Source organism: Garra rufa, chromosome 6 (genome assembly GCF_049309525.1).
Source record: "Garra rufa chromosome 6, GarRuf1.0, whole genome shotgun sequence".
In the NCBI taxonomy this organism is placed as follows: Eukaryota; Metazoa; Chordata; class Actinopteri; order Cypriniformes; family Cyprinidae; genus Garra; species Garra rufa.
In genome coordinates, this window is record NC_133366.1 from 33368767 (window position 1) to 33391177 (window position 22411).

General features: G+C 36.1%; 1 protein-coding gene across 2 annotated transcripts in view; it reads left to right on the forward strand.

Annotated features, from left to right (window-relative positions):
• Window positions 1–22411, forward strand: part of fbxw7 (F-box and WD repeat domain containing 7) — a 218485-nt gene that overhangs the window by 164839 nt on the left and 31235 nt on the right. Inside the window, exons 1-2 of one of the 2 annotated variants that reach the window (XM_073842447.1) lie at window positions 16483–16710; window positions 21424–21491. In XM_073842447.1, coding sequence (XP_073698548.1) covers window positions 16672–16710; window positions 21424–21491 — 107 coding nt within the window. In that variant the 5' untranslated portion in view covers window positions 16483–16671. Of the gene's footprint in view, window positions 1–16482; window positions 16711–21423; window positions 21492–22411 lie in introns of those variants that run through there. The other variant, XM_073842445.1, reaches the window with a different exon arrangement.

Here is a 22411-nt window from a genome sequence, read left to right on the forward strand (position 1 = left end):
AACTATTGGTCTTCCATAGTAGCATACATTAAAAGTTAAAAGCACAAATATAGCACCTTGATACCATGGTAAAAATGTAATATGATTTCTATGTATTTGTATGAAAAACGGTAGTCTAGTAAATACATTTAGTATAATGCATAAACGCTATAGCTTAATCACAAAAAATACTGTGTTTATATTCCATTACTCATCCTTTAATACATTTAATGAATGTCTACATTAATAATATAATAAGTTGACACAAATACTCACATTTCTGACACAATACCATGGTGCAGGTAGTGCTACTACAGTAAATCTAGGGTAAATGATGGTGATTTGTAGATTTAAAAAGCCTTCTTACTGTATCGTTGCACTCAGTGTCAGCACTGTCTGTTTGTCAGCACTGTATCAGTTATTTGTGTTGTTTGCTGAATTCAAGCACTTTGCACTGGATCTCACAGCACTGTTTAGTGGTCACATGACTGAGACTCATCAGCAAGTTGAACACATCTGCTTTAGTAAGCTTGCACCACGGCGCAGTTTGAACTTTCAGTTCCCCCTTTGCTGCATAAACATTAAAATCGAACTCTTGTTATTGTTTATCAAGGAAATTTATATTGCACGATAACTATCGTTATTGTTATCGTTTATCGCCCAGCACTATCACAGCCATTCACAAGACTACCACGACGCGTGTGTAGTGCTGCTGACGCACGAAAGCTCTTGGATTTCATCAAAAATATCTTAATTTGTGTTACGAAGATGAACAAAGGGCTTACGGGTTTGGAAAAACATGAGGGTGAGTAATTTACACAATTTTCAATTTTAGGTGAACTATCCCTTTAAGGCTGTTCTGGTTTTTTTGTAACTTTGCATTTCAGTCCTGTTGGACAAATTCAAAGGAAGGTCAGTCAAAGTGGCTGAGTCTGTACTTTTGAGGTAGAGTAAATCACCAAGCTTTTTAGTGAAATTGCCTTTTACAACCTCTTTAGAATGGCTAAGTTTGACCACTACCTTATGTACAAAGAACAAAAATCTCCTTTTGACTGTTTAACCAAAAACCAAGAATCTCTTAACATATTCATATGTAAACGAGTCCACCTCTTTCATGATCAATGACCAATGAACATGAAATTTTAATATTCACCTGGCTAAGTAAATAAAGTTCAGCAAGCTACTACTTCGCTCCTATTTCTTGCTGGTTCAGCTAGTGTTTTCTCTGCATTGCCGTCTGTTATTTCCGAGAATGTTGCAACCATTAAATTCATCTAGTAAACTCAAATGAGGGCTGTGTGCTGTGCAGACAGTCTGTGGAGTGTCATGCAGCACATCAAACAAATGCACAAAGTATTAAATAAAGCATAGACTGGATATCTTTATTCAGCGTTGCTTATTTCCATCCTGCTTTCTGACTCAGTACCTCATTCTGTCTCTTTGATCGCTGCATTGTGTTCCTCCCTTACTTGAGCCATCACCCATGGTATTAGGTTGGGAGAACCCGCTCTTGTTGTTCTGCGGTACACACAAACAGGAGGAGCTGTGAGAATTGTATCTCCGCTTGTGACTGACTGCTCTCTCAACCCTCTGGAGATGTAACCAAACACTTGATATCATCCCGTTAGCGGCTGTCACTCTTTGTCCTACAGGGCCTGAGTAAGAGTAATTACTTCATCACACTCTCACATCTTGACCCAGAGTCACGGGTCTCCCTTGTATCTCATGAGACAGCGCTTTGTGCCTCCGTGCCTCAAGTGATTAATCTCGCTTTAAATTCAAACCATGTTTAATTAAGTCCTGTATGTGCAATTAAAAAGTTTGCACCTTTCAGATACCAGCTTTCCTAGCAGGTCACACCAATTTTTAACAACATGCGGTTAATGTGAGTTGTTTTTCTGAAAGCTGTTTGAGATAACTGAGAGAGCGAGATCTCCTCCATCCCCTGAGGTCTGTCCTGGGGCTCTTGAGGAGCCTGCTTATGTTTACTCTTTCTGTTTGCGTGTGGTTAGCGTTTTAAACCTTCGCCACAGGCACTACTCCATAATTGAGCTAAATCTGATCCTTACTGTTATTTTGGAGTCACGCCTACTCTATCTGGTGCGCTTGAATGAAGTCATTGTAATGGTTTTGTTTGTTGTTATACACTGATTTAAGCTCTGACAGCTGTCCACAGTGAAATTGACTGGACTTGAGTCCGTAGAACAACATTTTGTCAATATTTGCGCAACCAGCCAGAGCAAGAACATGATTCTTTTCCAAATAAAAAAAAAAACGATCATGAGCACCCAAAATATTCCTCTTTTAATCGTCTAGTGTTAAAGTTGCAATGTCTTTCACTTAACATCGAGACAGGCCAGCGTTGCTGTTGTGTTACATCATCTGACTTCAACAGACACACAGCATCAAAAACAAAAGTCAAAAACCGTTTGTTTCTTTGCCAAGGTATTTATTATTATTTTTTCTGGAAGACAGCAACCAGTACATTTAGTTATGATTTATTTTCTTTCTCAGGTATTTTTCCATTCCTCATTTCAAAGGTTGTTGTTTTTTATGAAAAGCACCTTGTGGTGAAACTTGACACTGATATCTGATCAGCTTTGGCACTGCTTTCTCGCGGAGGAATAAGGTTTAAAGAGGTGAAACTGGTTCAGAATCAGCGTCAGTGTACATGGATATGAAAGAGCTGCAATTGTGGTTTAACAGCATTGGTTAAGATCCTCCCTGAGTGCCAAAAACTATGTATTATACCAGCCTGACTGGAGTGTCTGGAACAGGAGCTAGAGTAAGAGGAAACACCTAATGACAGCAGCTACAAGACTGAACATGCCCTCTGCAGCAAAGCAGGTTTACATGCTTCAAGCTAAAGGTTTGAATTAAGACTTGTCTAGTAGTTAAACCACTTATTAGTGTACACAAGTTAGTCCGTTTTTCAATACCATCCTCATGGCCGGAAATGTTTTTCATGTTAGTCGTGACGTGACTGTTCCTACGTTTTGTCAGTTTGTCAATTAGGACTAAATTCTTGGTTGCAATATAAAAGTCTGTTCATTTTGGACAGCGTGCCATGACTTTTACTCAACATCTCACTGGGATCATATTTAACAGTCTAGGCGTCCATGAAAATCATATATTATGTTCTCAGGGTTGGTAATTAAAAGCTTGCTGATTCAAGTCTACACAATTCTATAAACAATGAACCATCACCATTGCACCCTTAAGGTTCTTAATCACTCAGAATGACTATCCCTGTAAATGTGTACTGTAATTCACTTTAGATTGAAGTGTCTTCTAAGGGGCTACCTACTTAAGAATAAGACTTCTCACAAAGGCCCTTGTAGATGAGTACTAAATGAGTTGATGCTCATTTTTGGGCAAACATCTCTAGCAAGTGTTGCACATTTGTTTTGCCAAGATGTTCCACCTGCATTCCTTCCATGTGAGAGCATCTCTGACTGTGAGGCCATATATCACTATGAAACGTGCAGCGTAAAGCACAGGCTGTTTACTTGTGGATCCCGAGATTACTTTCCTGAAGTTCTAGCTTCTCCTGACCTGTACTCGATCAATTTGTCCACTTTCACTAACTCTAGAACATTAGAATTTTGCTCAGGTAGACCCAACTGTGGATACACTAAATCCATCACAAGAATTTCCTTGGAGAAGACAAAGTATAACCGTAGTAACGTAAATGTACTAATTGAACGATCTTTCACCTACTTCCATAAAGTTAATCTTCCTCATTGAGAGAGCTAGTGTTAGAACTTGTAGGTGCTGTAGGGGGTTTTATCTTTTTACTTTAGCTGTGAGCATGGGCATGTTCCAATGGGGTCGGATGTCGAACTCAGTTCCTGGAGGGCCAAAGCCCTGCAGAGTTTAGATTCAACCCAAATTAAACACACCTGATCCAGCTAATCATGTCCTTCAGGCTTATTTGAAAATCATGTGGTATGTGTGTTGAAACAGGGTTGGAACTAAATTCTGCAGGGCAGAGTTTGCCACCTGTGGGGTAGGAGAAAATATTCATTCTCTTCTGCATTGTGAGTCTTTCTTCAACAATTAAACAAAATATTCAGAATCAATTCTAAGCTTAGGTATGTTCCCCACATATAAAGACAGCTGTATTTCTGCTTGCTGTCAGTTACAAACAAATACACATACAACAGCAGTTAAATTCAGTTGAATTTCAGAATACTTTTATAATGCAAAATAAATATAAACAGTTGTGTCAACACAGGTATGTTACAAAACATCTGATATTTTAAAATAGATCTATGTATTAGCATGGATGCAGCTTCTTAGATCTGCTGCTGTCTGTAATGTCATCAGTAATCAAATGGCCATTATGCTCAGAAAAATAGAAGTACAAAAAATAATAATAAATCAAAACAATTGTTTTCAGACAAGCCTCGTGATAGTTTTTTTTTTTTCTAAGTACTTCTATATCTAAGTAATTAAAATATTTACAAATAAATTTGATATTCAAAGTCGGTAAACTTTTAATTCATTAAAAATGTAAAACAAGAATAGTTTTGCTATTTTTATTTTTGTAAGTACTTCTGTATTTAAGTTATTTTTAAAATATTTACTAATAAATTTGATATTCAAAGTCAGTATACTCTTAATTCATTAAACAAATGGAGTTCAAGAATTATGTTGCTGTTTTTATTTTTATGAGTGCTTCTATATACAAGTTATTTAAAAAAATATTTACAGATAGATTTGATATTCAAAGTTGTAAACTCTTAATTCATAAATGTAGATCAAGAATCATGTTGCCGTTTTTATTTTTGTAAGTATTTTTGTAAGTAAGTTTCGTAAGTTCCTATATTTAAGTAATTTAAAAAATATTTACAAATAAATTTGATATTCAAATCAGTAAACTCTTAATAAAAAATAGTTCAAGAATCATTTAGCTGTTTTTTTTTTTGTTTTTTTTTAATACCTAAAATATTTAAAAATAAATTTGATATTCAAAGATGGTAAACTCTTAATTAAAAATGTAGATTGAGAATCAATTTGCTGTTTTTATTATTGTAAGTACTTCTATATTTTATAATATTTTATAAATTATAATATAAATATTACTATATTTTATATTTTAAATACTTCTATAATTAATTAAAATATTTACCAATAAATTTGATATTCAATGTCGGTAAACTCTTAATTCATAAAAAAAAGTAGATCAAAAATTGTTTCGCAGTTTTTATTTTTGTAAGTAATTCCATATTAGTAATTTAAAAAAGTATTTACAAATAGATTTAATATTCAAAGTCAGTAAACTCTTAATTCATACAAAAATAAAAACTGCAAAAGAATTCTTGATCTACATTTTGTTTTAAGTACTTCTATATTTAAGTCATTAAAAAAAAATACAAATAAATTTGATATTCAAAGTAAATCTTAATTCATAAAACTCTTCATAAAAAAATGTAGATCGAGAATTGTTTTGCTGTTTTTATTTTTGTAAGTACTTCTATATTTAAATAATTTAACAAAAATGTAGATCGAGAATTGTTTTGCTGTTTTTATTTTTGTAAGTACTTCTATATTTAAATAATTTTAAAAAAATATTTACAAATACATTTAATATTCAAGTCTGTAAACCCAAGAATCGTTTTTGGGATTGCATTATGATTCCAAGAATCTGAATTAGATCAGATTGTGCGGTGCCTAAAGATTCCCATCCCTGTTGTTTGGCACTCACAGAGGTTTCAAGACCACAGCAGTCTCTTGCCCCACAGACTTCATGTCTCCTTTCTTCAGTTTTAAATGCATTCATGAGAGTACAAAACATTGTTAGTGGAGCTGCAGGTCTGTAATCTGGGTCTATTTTTATCTGTTAGTGGTAATCATCATTTTCTACATAGTGTTAGATGACCTTCCATAGCTGACTACTTGCTTATTCTCTCTCACACACGCATACACATGCTCTGTTGCAGTCACATACACTGTAAAAAGTAATACCTAGATCTAACTTATAAAAAGTGAGGCAAGTGGCTGCATTGGATGTTTTAAGTTCAGTCAACTTGCAGCCTTATTTAAGTATAATAAATATTACTTAATACAAATGCAACAAAATCAAGTTGACTTAACTAATAGTACTAGTATTACTCAGTCTTACTCAGTTAGATAAACGTACTTTTCTTGTTACAGGTAACTTATTTATGGGTTGTTACAAGTAGCCTGAACTCGTTTTAATTAGGTTTAATGAACTTTAATTATATGTGAATAAACATTTTAATTGAGTCCTGGCTATAACCTCAGAAAAGAAATCTAAATGTCTTTATTTTAAGCACTACAATGATGAACTTTACATAAACAGACTTTGTCAATAACAATTAGAAATTCAATTGAAGAAGATAAATATGGGAAGATATATTGAAGACAATAACATTTATTTAATGTCTTTCACTTTTAACAGTGACTACAAAACAGACAATAATTGTGGCCACACATGTACACAATATAAAACAAACACTGTATAAGTGCATTTTCATCCTGTAATCTCAAGCGTGTCGGGCATGTAAATTTTCTTGGGTGCCAAGCACAGAGTGCACCTCTGTTTCATCATGACTCTATTGGTGGAGACAAAAAAAAAAAAATCAAGAGTTTGGTCAGACAATCAGGTAATGAGATGAATATAGGAGACAGGTAGAAGACAGATACAACACAAAGTCAAAATTGTACTTTTGTCGCTAAAGGTGGTGAATACTAGATGGATACTGAGACTAGAGCTTGTGCCCAGAGCGAAGTCTACCATGACAATGCCATAGAGTGTGGGTACTATACTATCAGTATCTACTGTAGCATGAGTGTCGTTTTTTTTTTTTTCTTTTTTTTTTTTTTTTCAAAGGATGCATTACATTAAAACAATGCAATTGTCCCTGCCTGTACCTGATTGGTCATCACATTACTGTTTATTAAGCTACAGAATTGAAATATCTTTAAATCTTTCAAGAGCAAATGTAATTACCCCATATCATTACAATATTAATTTATTCAGACAGAAAAATAGACAAGTAGCTTTAAGCCCAATACATACGTGGTGGACACTGATGAGGTCTTCCCATCTCTGCCCATATTCTCAATCAGGCATCTCAGGACCACTTCTCTCCTTTTCTTCACAGAGGCAGATGGATCCTGTCAAAAAGTAAAATCTGATCAACATTCACAGCCTGATGACAGTAGTACAATATAGCACGCCTATGTTTTACTCAACTGGGAATAGTTATAGCTGTTATTGTATCTATCTGAAGTTTTTCTTACCTGGATGTGAAGTTTGAAGACCCCAGGTAACAAAAGCACTTGGGTATCTAAAGACCAGGAAAATGCATGTTAGAATAAGGTTAAAAATCAGTGGTAAATGTTATCTTATTTAGGTAGGTTAGACATAGTTTTTTAAAATGTGGATCAAATCTCTAAAATCAGACTACTAAGCATACATCTTTACAGTCAAATCTGCATCTTTTTTAGTAATGCGAAAGTATATTAACATGACCTCTGATTCCAGAATCCTGTCACAAAGCTTACTTTCTCTTATCTGCACGCACAAGTAGTACTAATGTTAACGTGTTTTGTCTAGAACTTTTACCTTACAGTTTAATGTAAAATATTATTTTAAGTTAACGCTAAATAACGATTAAAAATAGCCTAGAAACACATAGTAGGCATGGCTACAGTACTTATTTAATTTCATATTAACAACACGGTCTCAACTGCCGAAGGTTGCCTATACAAAACCACACTACTTTGCACTGTACAGCCAATTTAGCTCGCCATGTGTGCAGGATAGCAAGCTAACCAGTACAATTTGCCAACCTAACTTTAGCTCCCTGGAGTGAGAGATTTTGCGTGACTTTACATCACCAATCATTTGGCTAAATTTGCTCAACTTACCTTGTTAATCGGTGCCTGAAATTCAGATCTGCTGCAGCGAACAAGCAGTTGAAGTGCCCGAGGACGATGCTGCATCTGCCTGGGAAAGTCCCCGCCAGTGAAAAAGGGTTAATGCCTTTTTTACTTTTTTTTTTTTTTTTTTTTTTTTTTTAAACATTTAAGTTTTGTGAACACACCTGCCACATCGACAGCTGCTCTAATGAATTGAGTGTGTCAACTCACTTTTATAGCATTTCTTGTACACAACAATCACATACAATTAACTACCCAAATAAATGGCAATAGTTTTACTTAAAATAGATCAGTTTTTATATAACAATATATTTTAAGTAAAGAGGAAGCATATTGATACTTTTTAGTATAAAACAAATAAAATAAACTAGATTACAACTATTTAAAGTATATAAAACCTACTTTCTGGGTGTAGCACTTTTTGCAGTGTATTTTTAAAAAAATCTCAAGCGTGTCGCCACAAAAACAAACAGCCCATGAAAGGTCAGCTTTTAATGAGACTTTCTTTTAATAAGGAAGATGGTCAGAGATGTTATATCTGTACTTGTCTGCAGTATCTGCACCTTGTGACTCATCAAAGTGGGAGATGAAAGAACATCTTCGGCTAGAATATCAATAACTGCAGTGGCACTAGATTGCATCGGTTTACAAATCTATATGCACATGCTCCGAGCAGACCCTAGGCAACTGTCTTAAGATAAAACATCATACAAGTTTCACCCATTATGTGGAATTTTGCTGTCATGCATTGACATTCACTAATTGTGTTTAGATACTTGCCTTTCTGATTTTGGAGACTGACTTAGATGTAAAAGTTTCACATCCTTGGCAAAGTTTCAGAGTAGGGTAAGTAATACAGTTTGGCTTTTACTAAGTTACTTTCATCGTGTTTCCAGTTGACACAAGCTCTTCACGTCTTTTTTCTCACCGGTACCTACGTTTAACGCTCTTGGAGTGGCCTGAAAATCATCATGTGAAACCAGATCAGGCCAAAGACTTTCTGTGGGAATTTGCTATGCTAAAGGTCACCGCACCTTTGAAGAATCCTGTCTTTCACTGCAACATGGAGGGTCAAAAGTGGAGCTTTTAACAGTTTGTTCTTTCATGTTGTGCAGGACTGACTGCTGCCCTCCTGGTATGGTTCACTTGAAGCTATCAAGGGAAGGGTTAACTCATCATATCTGCTCACTGAATTACTATAAGGTCAGCACCTCAGTTTTGTCACATTGAGGTTCTAGAAGGAGAACACCGGAAGCCAGGTGTTCAATAGAGGCTCAAACCTGCCTCAGCACACTTGGCTCAAAGTTTCTGATGATCCATTGATTAGTTTTTTCGGATATGTTTAATTAGGATTAAGATAATTAGGGCTCTGCAGGATAGTGGCCTTCCAGGAAGAGGATGGGACACTCCTGCTTTAAAAATTTAAATCTTTTGCAGTGTAAGGTGTTGCCTTGGGCTCTCTTCTCTGTTCTAAAGAATGCTGAGGGACCAGTCTGTGAGCAGTGAGTAACAGTTGCTATAACTAAAAACATGGAGAGCTTCTGAACTTCACAAACAGCTGGAAAAATAAAGCAGTAGCCACTGTCCCCACTAATTACCCAACATTACCACTACAGGCCGGGTAAAATTACAGTTCTCAGATAGGAAAACAACACCTGGAGATTTTTGTAGCCCTCTTCCCTGCTGTTTTAAAACGTTTGCCCACAACCTCCCTTCACAAACTAATGGATGTTTCTTTTGCTTTAAGACTTTACGATTCTGCTGTTGATACTAGAAGTGGGACGACTCTTTCTCCTTCCCTTGTCTGTTGCTACCAACAAAAATCTCTATTTAGATTTTACTGCATGATAGTCAACATATGAGTCAGTATGTTTGCAAAGAATTTATGACAGTCATATTGCAAGATTAGATCAGTGTTCAAGGGTCGGTCAGTGAGCGTGTATGCTTGAATATTTAGTTCTTGGAACTAATAGAGCAAATGAAGAATAAATATGCATGTATGACCCAGAAATTTAATTGAGTTGCCTATGCTGGGTGCACATGTCATACCAAATGGCACTGTGGCTAATTGAAAAAACCCTATACGTCAGACCATGATGATATGAAGAGTTAAGAGACAAAAGCCTGTTTGTGTTCATTCTGATTGTAGTAATTGTAAAATTGTAAGAAATTATTGTTTCTAGATCCTGTTTAGATGATATTTTGTAATGATATTTGTTGCATTGCATTTGCGTTTGCTTCCCTATCTCAGGTTAATTGATTTTTCCTGAAATCAAAAAAAGTAATTTCCCTCTGCTCTTCTATGCTTTGCACACATCTGGTTTAATTTACCCGCCATTGTTGTTTATCCAATTCTTAAATTGGACAATGACCCCACCATGTCTCTGTGTATCATTTCATCTCCTCATTCACCCAACAATGTGCGATGCTGCCTGAACATCATTCGTCATGACCCAATCAAACGTGATGGATCAGGGGCTTATTGTCAAGTTGGAGGCTAAATGTTCAGGTCAGGAGCAGATGGTATCATTGTGCTTCATAGGACATTGCAGACCGCAGGCGAATTCATTAACCTCGATGTCATCTGCCCGATTGGAATGTGCGCTTTCTCGCTTCGCACCGGTTGCCCATTCATAGGGAGGATGCTGCCTGTCCTCCATTTTGTTTTCAAAAAGGTCAAATATGCAATGTCTAAATGATGTTTGGGAATGATGTAGCACTTCTTTTCATTCATTCTTCAGTTGAAAAGAAATTAAGGTTTTTAAGAAAAACATTCCAGGATATATAGTGGGTTTCAATGAGGATCAGCGAGTTGAAGGCCCAAATTGCAGTTTCAGTCCAGCTTCAACATTATCCTACACGAGGAATAAGGGTCTCATCTAGAGAAATCATTTTCTTAAAAAAAAAAAAAAAAAAAAATTTATATGCTTTTTACCTTTTTTTTTTTTTTTTTTTTTTTTTTGTCTTGCGCTAGCTTGAGTTCACTAATTTAGTCATGTTGGAAAGGTCACATATAATGTAGGCAGAAGTACCGACCCACTGTTAACAAAGGGAACATGCAAAGAAAGTCAAATGCCCTTTACAAAAAAAAAGTAATAAAAAATATCGGATTTTGAAGTTGGAGGACAAAGTTTGAAGTTTTCGCCCCCCAGCCTACATTTTGGAACTAAAGTACACACATAAAGAACTTATGACGTTCTTAGTTTGTTTTCAACTGAAGAAAGACAGACATGATCGTCTTGGATGACACTGGTGTGAATAAATGTTACATTTTTATTCTGGAAGTGAACTAATCCTTTAATGTTAATTTTGAATTCTGATAGATTCAGGGTCAATGACAAAAAATCCAAGGTGGAAATTGAAAAGGAAAATATCTTTTAAAAAACCTAGTTAAAATGCATGTGCAAAGTCTTTTAAAAAGGACTTGAGCACTTTGTGTTCATGTTAAGCTGACATTTTACCATTTCTGTGTATCTTCAATGTCATAAGGTATCTGATATTTTAAGAAATGTATTGACCTTGATACAGAGTCACGAGGGTCTTCAAAGGACCTTTCTGTCATTAGTTATTTTTCATACATATGTGACCCTGAACCACAAAACCAGTCTTAAGTAGCACGGGTATATTTGTAGCAGTAGCCAAAAATACATTGTGTAGGTCAAAATTATTAAATTTTATGCCAAAAATCATTAGGATATTAAGTAAAGATCCTGTTCTGTGAAGATATTTTGTATATCGTGAATGTCAACCTAATTCGTGATTAGTAATATGCATTGCTAAGAATGTCATTTGGACAATTTTAAAAGCGATTTTCTCATTATTTAGATTCCTTGAGCCCTCAGATTCCAGATTTTCAAATAGTTGTATCTCAGCCAAATATTGTCTTATCCTAACAATGGAATGCTTATTTGCAAAGGTCAAAATTAACCTTTATGACTAGTTTTGTGATACAGGTTCACATATTTTTGCACTATGTTCAAACCACTTGATCATGGCAATCCCTTTTTTCTGATATTATTTGTTTAATAAAAAATAAAGATAAAGTAGTGTATGCCAGACTATCCAATGGGCTTTCTTTCCAAGAATTTCATTGTGCTTCATTCTTTTTTTCCTTATGATGTTAAGATTGACTTTATACTCCCAAAATGAACTCAATTTAATAGATCCAGGAAACAAATTGCCATTATGGCATTGGACTCTCCATCCACTTGCTGTTGCAGCATCCACAAATTTTCACAAGCTGTCCTCGTGTTTGCAACATGTTCTTGGTGTTTTGCCTGCTTGATTTGTGATAGTGTCTTAAGGAATTAACATTTTCTTGGAACTTTCATTGCTGCCTTCTCTAAAACAATATAACATTGTTGTGGGCCATCTATCATGAATCTGTCAGCTCTTGTTGCTTTAAGCATATCTACATCATTCTGAAATCCATGAAATGGGCAGATAACAAAATGGACTTTACAACCCAAGCGTTCCCAGGAAAGCACCTGTTTTTTGCAGTTGCATGTCAGGGGAAAGTCTCCTGCCATGGAGTCGGTTAATTCTCCACTGTGAACGCGGGGGGGTCAGAGTCTCTTCAAAAGACACGGGCAGGACCTTCTCACATGCCACACATTCCTATCCGCTGTGTAAAGTTTAGGAGGGTTTTTGTCTGTGGAGAGAGAGTGAGCTTTATACACACAAACTCCCAATGACCCCCCCAACATACATAGACGCTGCAGTTTGTTTAGGGGTTGCCTTGGTAATGTTCTAACAGTTGAGAGATGGCTGATCATCACACCTGTGTTTTTATTTAATTGGTAAAGCACAAAGACAAGTTGCAACTTACAAGGATTCGCAAAGAAATATCCAGAGTTTGTCTTAATACTATTCCTCGGCATTTCATACAGACCTTGTTGCTAAGGTTATTGGCGTAACGGCTCCTTATAACTGCTCACTGGCTCTCCGGTTTCATTGGCTTCAGGACATAGATTCATTGGAACCTGTGTAAGATGAAGAGTTTTTCCCTAGCAATTCATCAACAAATTGCTTGGAAACTTTTGACAGGTTCAATTTTGTCCCTAACGCTTCGTCGCAGTAACTCAATGTGGTCTTCTCCCTGCAGAATACAGTATCGCTGTGGCTGAAAAGATTATTTTTATATTTTTTAAGTGCAAAGGGAACAATTTAAGCCTTAAGGAACCTGTGCCAGCAAGCCTAACCCCACAAGTTTTATTTTCCAGTGTGTACCACCTTTGACTACTCGCAATGTTAAGCAACCACACACTTTGTAAAGAAAATTCATTAATGCAAATTTGTACGCCTGCACTTTTATTATCAGAATGAGACAACGATGTTAAACCCTAAATGGATGTCTCTGAAAATCAGTCTTACTCTGAGGAGGAGACTGAGGATGTTGATTCAAAAGTGGTTGTTAAAACTCCTAACTCGACTAAGAACTTGGTTGCTTGCGGTCTTGACTTAGTTAGGTGTTATTTGGAGCACCTAGCCTCTGGTGGTCAATAGAAGGTGTTTGATGCCATGCTGATTGTTTCGCAAGTAGATGCCCTATTAATCCTCTTCTGTTCTCTTTCTAATGAATGTCAGGCAAATGGCAAAGATCACATTTGCTAACACTTCCTTGATACATTTCCACTTTTCATTTGCCTTGATTAGGCTTTAATGAGCATTGCAACACCGACCACAGTCCCTCGAGGTTTGTTTAGTCTGGGCTGCATCACACTTGCCGGTTTGTTTGATCTAAACCCATTTTGGTAAAGTGTAATGAAACGGTTGGGTATGAAGCATGGCAACTCCTGTCTGGTTGCTCGTGACTGTTCTGTGCTCTAGTAAATGGATGACATGGCTTGTTACCTGTGAACAAAAGCCGCAAAACAGAAACTTGGTGTTTGTGTGCTGTTAAGCTTCAGTGACTGTGTTCTCTCGGGTTGTCTGACGCAACGGATCTGTCGTCTAATGAGTTTTAGATTGGTTGACTTTTACTGAAACTGCATTAAATAGAAAGATTAGTAATTAAACTTGAGTATTAGTGATTAATTAGTCTGCAAGAAATATTTACATTGGACATAATTATAGTAAATCAGGGAAATAACTTATATTTGGAATGGGTCATATGCAAACAGGTTAAACAAAGTGAAATCTGAATTTGAGTCATTAAAGTATAATTATGATAGCTAAAAAATGAATTTAACATTTAGCATGATCCTCTGTTCTTATGAGCTGGTCAGGGTGGTTCAGTACAAATCAGTGAGGTGTCTACAGGACATGTCTCGACTTGTTCAGTGAGTCACAAGAACAAAATAGATGACATGAAGTCACCTCCTTATGTGACCTTTTTTATCTTTAGTATGAAATTTTCCAGTCGATCAAGAAATCGAGTAAACGAGAGCGAGGCAGTCTGGTATTTGATTTGTAGGAAACCTTTTTTGTCACTTCTTAGGCAAACAGAATTGTTTGTAACACTACAGCAGGTTCTCATTAGTTAATGTTGCTTATAGTTAATGAGCAACACATTGGTCCATACAGTACATTGTATTAATCTTTGTTAGTTTTAGTTAATTAAAATACTGCTGTTCCTTGTTAGTTCATGTTGCCTCAGGTCCATTAAATATTAAGATACCACTTTTTGATTTTAATAATGTATCAGTAAATGTCCAAACTGACATTAACTAAGAATAATAAATGCTATAGAAGCATTTTTCATTGTTAGTTCATGTTAGTTTACTGCTTTTGGTTTGGTTACTCCACTGCTCACTAAATGGCACACCTCTGTGTACTTCAGTGTATATAAATATATTTTAGTTAGAATTTGTTTGTTTTCTTAGACAACCCTTATGTCTGTCTATGCTTCGGCGATCTTTAATCATTCAGTCCACACACAAAACCACCCCATGTGCCAAATACCACCTGCTCAGTCTGATGGAAAAAACAAGAGGAGGGGCCGGCAATCGTCTTCAGCGGCTATGGGGCGGGCTCAGGAACCGCAACAAGTAGAAGGCGTGCACCACCCGGTTTCGGTTGAATATAATCTCAGGCTCTTCTACTTTCGTCCTCTAGCTGCATGCACAGCCCTGTTTACTGACCTGCAGCTTTTACTTTCTCATCTGTAGAAAACCTGTCATCTGATCCCTTTTTGTGATCCCAGTGTTTCCTCCTGAGAGCCAGCAATTCATTTCTGTCCATTTTTGTTTTGATAATGTAACACAATTATAGCAGGGCTCCCTGGAATACTTGATTCTGATTTGTCAATCGCAGAATTCAGAGGTCAAATATTCTGAGTAATGATAGTTGTCTAGGACAGCGCTGTGTAACTGATCCGCTCAATTGGGAAATCTGTTTCCTACATAGCAGTGCTTGTGTTCTGTCTCACCGCTGTCTCTGCAAGTAAGCTAATAAATTAATTTTAGCTCAAATCAATATTTTATGTCCATCTATTTAAGCGGCCGTGTAATAAGCAGGATAGTGTACCATCAGCCAGTCATTATCACAAAATAAACACCAAGTTCATTAGGACAAAAAATAATTTCAATATTTCATGTCAGTGAAGCAGCACTGTAATATGGAATAATACACAGTTTTCAATACTGCTGGGCATCGATTAATTGCACACACACACATGCATGTATATATTTAAGAAAAATATGTTTTTAGGGCTGCCAAATGATTAATCGTGATTAATCGCATGCAAAATACGTTTTTTTTTTTTACATACTATGTGTGTGTACTGTGTATATTTATGTATATATAAATACACACACATACATATATTAAGGAAAAAGTTGGATTTATACATAAAATATTTAAATGTATATATTAATCTAAATTATATTCAATTATAAATATGTGACCCTGGACCACAAACCAGGCTTAAGGTAGCACTGGTATATTTGTTGCAATCGATAAAAATACATTGTATGGGTCAAAATGATAGATTCTTCTTTTATGCCAAAAATCATTAAGATATTAAGTAAAAATCATGTTCCATTAATATATTTTGTAAATTTTCTCCCATAAATGTATCAAAACTTAATTTTTTATTAGTAATATGCATTGCTAAGAACTTCATTTGGACATCTTTAAAAGCGAATTTCTCAATATTTAGATTTTTTTGCACCCTTGGATTGCAGATGTTCAAATAGTTCAAAAAATTGACCCTTATGACTGATTTGTGGTCCATACAGTACATACAATAATATTAAATATACACAGTACATGCACATTTATATACGTTTTATTTTGGATGCGATTAATCGCTGCCCAGCGTTAACTCCTTTCAAAGTGAATTAATCTGTGTGTTATATAACTAAATTTCTCAAGATTTCTATATATATTTCACAAAATCTTGAGTGTTTTCTATGTAGTAACAATTTAAAGTAATATACTTCCGTCCCTACATCCCTCAAAAAAATCTCAAACCAAACCTTAAAAACACGTAATTAATAAAGTTATAGAATGTTTAGGTTTTTGTGCTGGGTGTCTGAAAGAGGGGAGGCTCTGAAGAGGGCAGGGTCTTTCTCTCTCTTTCTGTCTTCATCTCTCCTCCCCTCCCGTCTCTCTCCTTCTGTTCGCTCAGTCAGTCCGCTCAGAGGACGGTCAATGAGACAGACGGGCGAGTCGCTGGTTTCTTCCGTTCGGCTTCATATGCATCCGTCCGTGGATGAATATGTCCCTGTCGGATCTATCCGGGATTAGCAGAGCCCTTATCACGCAGATATATTTCCATAACTTCTTCATCGACTCTCAGTGAATCACAGCCGGATTATCGTCACCGCCATCACCATGGGTTTCTACGGCACTTTAAAGATGATCTTCTATAAAGTGAGTAAACGCCGTTATTCGTGTTGGATGCACTGCGGCTTTTATATCGCCTTCTCTCGGGGGGCTCGCTTTAATACCCCATCAACGCTGAAGCGACGCGACAGGAACGCTCCCATTATAAATCAAAGAAGCGGTGTACACTGCAAGCACGCTATGTCGGATGTGTAATATTCAAACACGATGCGCGCCAGCGTAATGTACACATCTTCGTTGATTATAATACCTGCGTTCGGGTTTGTCGCGTCGCGTTCTGACCGCGTACGCGGGTAGATCAGTGCTCGTCTTTAAGGGTGCGTCGGTGAAATATGCGACTGTTCTTACGGCCACTGCGGAAAAATCTCCAGCTGACATAGAGAATCACCTTCCGCGATGTTCATTCACGTAAACCTGTTTTGAGTCTCCTTGAGGAGAACCTCATTATGTAGAAAAGGATGTGATGCGCTTAAATATGGGGTGGGTTTGGAGAACAGAGGCTCCATCACTATTTCTCCACCATCTGCCCATCCTAACACACACACTGCACCTGCGCTCCCTACATCATACATATCTATCCATCCTATATATCTCACCAACACCGCATCCAGATGATTTATTTGATCTTATATAAGAGTTAACTGCTTGTTGATGTATAACCGACTCTTACTTGATAGTTCAAATGAGTAGGATGCTATCTTATGTGGTACTCGTCTTCCTGCACCATTCAGAGTAAACCTGTTGGTAATATTAATTTGTGCTTTGCAGTCATGTAGGCTGAAACAGTATCTGGACGCTCACTGTTATTGTGGTTATGTTAACGTGAAACGTACAGTCACGAATATCCTATAGCTTTAGTGTTGTGATACATGAATGATTTTGTAGCGATTTTGAGTCGTGTCAGTGCACTAAAGCATCAGTTTCTGTGCTGCCTGTTGAAGGGTGTGTATATCCTCACTGCCTGGCGGCATCAGACCACCCGACAGTGATTGGGTCACTGTGTCATTGCTTTTGACGGGGAAACGGAGCCACATCTGTCCCAAAATTCTCACTTTATGATTGTAAATTTGAGTGAAATGAGCGTTTAGGGGAAAGAGCTTATCAGAAGCTTGCAGTCACTGCAGTTTTCAGGGTGTCCTCTGATCAGAACAACATCGAGTGAAGTACAGTGACGTTGACGGATGCTCCAGGCAATCTCGTTAATTGTTTGCTTATAAAAACGAAGCTCATTAGGGATGTTTGATGTTCTTAGATGGACAAAGTGTGAAAATAGATAATGTCATTTTATCCTTAACCTTCACAATACTCAGTTTTTGACTTCTCATAATTCATAACCATAGTCTTGACTATTCTAAGTAGCTTCTGAAAGAAATAGCAAGGTTATTCATTCATAAATCACAGGATTTATTCAGTAAAACAGTTTATATGCCAAGACTGCACCGGTTTCCATGAACACGAGCATTCCTGTTAACCACAGACCAAGCCATTTTTGCTCTGTGGTGTCAGACATAGAGAATGATTACACAGTGACTCATCTAAAATCAGATGGCTCTCGCTGTGAACCCAAGAGAGAAGCGACAGTCTAATCCACTCAGTCAAATGAATGTATAACTAAGCAAATGAATGCTTTTACTTCATTCATGATATTGTGCATTAAGTGCTTTCTACCAAGTAGGCTAGACAGGTTTAGCTATTAGCGGTGATTAGCAAGTGTGGCATTCCTTGTGTTTTGTGTTAAACATTTTCATGGAGTAAACTGAGAGTTTTAACACTCTCGAACCCACAGGCTCTTGAGCAACTACAGTTTCATACGTCTTCAGTGTCGTGCCATCTTTTTACTATCTTATCTTCATTCATACATATTCACACACACCCTGCCTGTCCTATCTGTTGGACTACCTTTGCAGTGAGATCACTGGCTGAGGAATCTGCGGCGGGTTGGTCTGAACCGATCCTTGCCAAGCTGTCCTGTACAACAAACTTGATTTAGAAGGGGAAATAAATAAATGGGATAATGTTCTAGCCAGTATATATTGAATTAATTTTCAGATTCTTTTGTGATTTTAAAATATTAGATATGGTCTTCACTTATTATGGGCGTTTCTGCTGTACTACATCTGTGTTGTTTATTTATTTTTTTCTTCTCTGGCCCTCATTTATTGTGAATCTCACAGCATGTGGTTTCTTCAGAAATCCATACAGAGCTTCATTATCAGACATGCCTTTCAGCTCGCTCTCACCCAAGTCTATCAAACACCTGGATCGTCTGACATTAAATCAATTGTGGTAAATGTGATCATGCGAGTGTTTTATTGGTTTCATTTGAATATCAAGACCAAAAAATGTAGTCTTTATTCTAGGCCAAAACTCTAAATTAGCCACAAAAATGTAAACCGTGAACACATTTACATGCATAATCTAAACCTGTAACTCCATGAAATGTCACTGTGTAAGGAAAAATAGGAATGCATTAATATTAGAATTGTCACTGATAGTGATAAATCAGTGATTATTTTCATGTTATGGTCAATGACTGATAAATTGCAGAAATGAAAAGTCTTGACTATTTTGTTTAAATAAAATACTGTAGAATCAGTTTTTCAGAATGCTACAACCTCTATGTTAGTTTTAACATTTGTATTTGTTTAAAACAGTATTTAGTAGTAATCCATCTCTAATACTCTAAGTCTGCATTTTATTTGATCAAAATACAGAAAATGTGTAATATTGTGAAATATAATTAGTCTTTTCACTTTTTTTTAAGATGTGATTTATTATTGTAATGGCAAAGCTGAATTTTCAGCAGCCATTACTTCAGTCTACAGTGTCTGTTTTTGTTTTCTCCAAATTATTTTAACAGAAAAGCATTTATTTAATTTTTTGTAACAATGTAAAAGTCTTTATTAACACTTTTGATCAATGTGATGCATTATTGCTGAGCATATGTATTAAATATAGATATGTATATCAATATTTGTATGTGTAAACATGTAAGTGCTACAAATTACTGTTTGTAGCATAATAATGCAAATTTTTTTCTTCGGATGTACACTAATAGTCAAACGTTTAAAATGTTTTTTTTTTTCTTAAAGAAGTGTCTTCTGATCACCACGTCTGCATTTATTTGATCCAAAGTACAAAACGGTAAAATATTTTTTTACTATTTAAAATAACTGTAATTGTCTATTTGAATATATTTAAAAATGTAATTTATTCCTGTGATCAAAGCTGCATTTTCAGCATTATTACTTCAGTCTTCAGTGTTACATGCTCATTCAGAAATCATTCTAATATGCTGATTTAAATACAACATTAATAAAAACATTAATAATGTTACAAAAGATTTAGTGATAGACATTTATGACATTACAAAAGATTTCTATTTCTGCTGTTCTTCTGAACTTTCTACTCAAAGAAACCTGAAAAAAATCCACTCAGCTGTTTTCAAAAAAAAAAAATGTTTTTTGAGCCGCAAATCAGAATATTCAAATGATTTCTGAAGGATCATGTGACTGGACTTATGATGCTAAAAATTCAGCTTTGAAATCGCAGGAATAAATTACATTTTTAAATATATTCAAATATAAAACAGTTATTTTAAAAATGGACTTTTTGCTGTACTTTGGATCAAATAAATGCAGGCTTGGTGACTTAAAAATCTTACTGTTCAAAAACTTTTAACTAGTAGTGTAGTCTTTAAACACTTTAACCAGTATTCTAGCGGTTTATTCAGTGTACACCTTTTAAAAGAAGTTTTTAATATATTTTTGAGACTTTTTGATGGGTCTTTTAAAATCGTCATTAGTATATGCTAATAACTAAGTACAGCATGTTCCTTACAAGCGCTGTCATTGTGATTTGAGTATAATTTCAGACCTGCTATGCACCAGTGGCGTGGTACAGAACTGTAAACTGTAAACGACGTGTGCCTTTTTCAGTAGTGAAAATCTTTACTCATCAGTCTTAATTTGCGCGTACATCCTTAATGACTCACAAACCCTTGGCACGGCACAGTGATTCATAACTTGGAGTCTATCACTGAGCTCCTCCTGAAAGTGAACTACACAGATTCACTGGCAGCCCTGAACCCTCCTAAAATAGTTTTATTCAAATGTGCTTTAGGACCTCATTGTGTTGAGGACACTGAACCCTTGTTTTTCCAGAGTAGATGCTCCGTAGCCAGGCACCAACTATGCAGCAAAACCAGGCCCATTTCAGCCTGTACGGGGGGTGGGTGACATAGAAAGAGACAGTGAAGCATAGGGTGGCTCTTTTTTCTTCCCTTTATGCCCATATAAATTTAGACTGTTGTGAAAGCACACTGCCTGTCACGCCCACACAGATGTGTGTTTGTGTGCATGTGCCCCCCTTTCCAACTCCTATGAGGGGCATGTGCGTTTATCCCATACACCTCTTTGAAGACTCACATGACAAGCGTTAGCATCAGCTGTCAGACTTTATCTTTTCTGTGCCATGTCACTATAAAGTGGACATGACCTTCCTTTCTTTGGCCTACATTTGGTGGTGAGAGAACTAGCACAATACCCAACACACACTCTAGTACACAGGACAGATCGCAGGTGGATCAGTAGCATGTGGTTTAAGGAATGTTTTAGAAATGTTACTTGGACGTCCACCCTCTCATTACTGTCAAGCTGCTTTTCCAGTTGTTTGTGCTGTCATTATTGTCATGTCCTCTACGAACCCAAACTAACAAGCACTCTCCCTGCTCTGTTGCAGATGAAGAGGAAGTTGGACCATGGCCCCGAGGTTCGACCTTTCCCTTCAGGAAAAAAGCCTTGTCCAAGGTAAATCTTGCTCCACCTTACCTGGAATTTGCAAAAGTGTTGCATTTAAAATGTATTGGTTACGTCTACCTAGTAGAACAGTAACAGATGTAACAGGCATAGTTGTATGAGATGTCCCTCTTTATGATTTTTCTCTAATTTTATATTTTTATTAATTCAGTATTTTATTTAGTTTTTTTTTTTTTTTTTTTTTTAAATAAAAAGATTTAAAAAAAAAATGAAGAATTGGAAAAAAGTTACATTTTGTACATTTTAAAGTTTGGTGAGTTCAAAATAAGAGCTCCAACCCATGTTCTTAACTAAGAAAGAACTTAAGTCAGAAAGAAGTCAGTGAATTGACTTGTACCTGAACTTTAAAGGGGACTCAACCCTATTTTTAGTTGTGATATACTGTCAAAGTCTAATTTACATTCACACTGGTGTTTTAGGAAGCCAAACAAATTAGAATATAATAATAACAACAACAACAGTGAGAGTAATAGCCATATATTGTAAAACAATTGCACTGCAAAATAAATGAAAATGAATATTTCATAGGTATATTATTTTTTGCTTTGCACTACAGTAGAGAAATTACAATATTTTTTCCCTAATTTCCTACACTTGAAAGAGTTGTTTTGAATTTGAATTGAACTGCAGTGATGTTACCTTTTAAACCGCTAGCTGTCAGCAGTTCATACTGAACTTTTATTTTAATGGAAATGGCAGTAGAGCTCTTATTTTGAAGGAAAACTTCAGCCTCAGAGAAAGCGTGTGCATGCTTTGCTTCGAAAAGTGCAGCGAAACACTTAATGAAGGAATTAAACCATATTGCACTTTCAGTTTTAGCTTGTTTGACAGACAATGTGTCAAAGCATAATGGCCCAAAACACAATTTTAAACACCTACATATATTTTATAAACTTTTATTATATAAACTA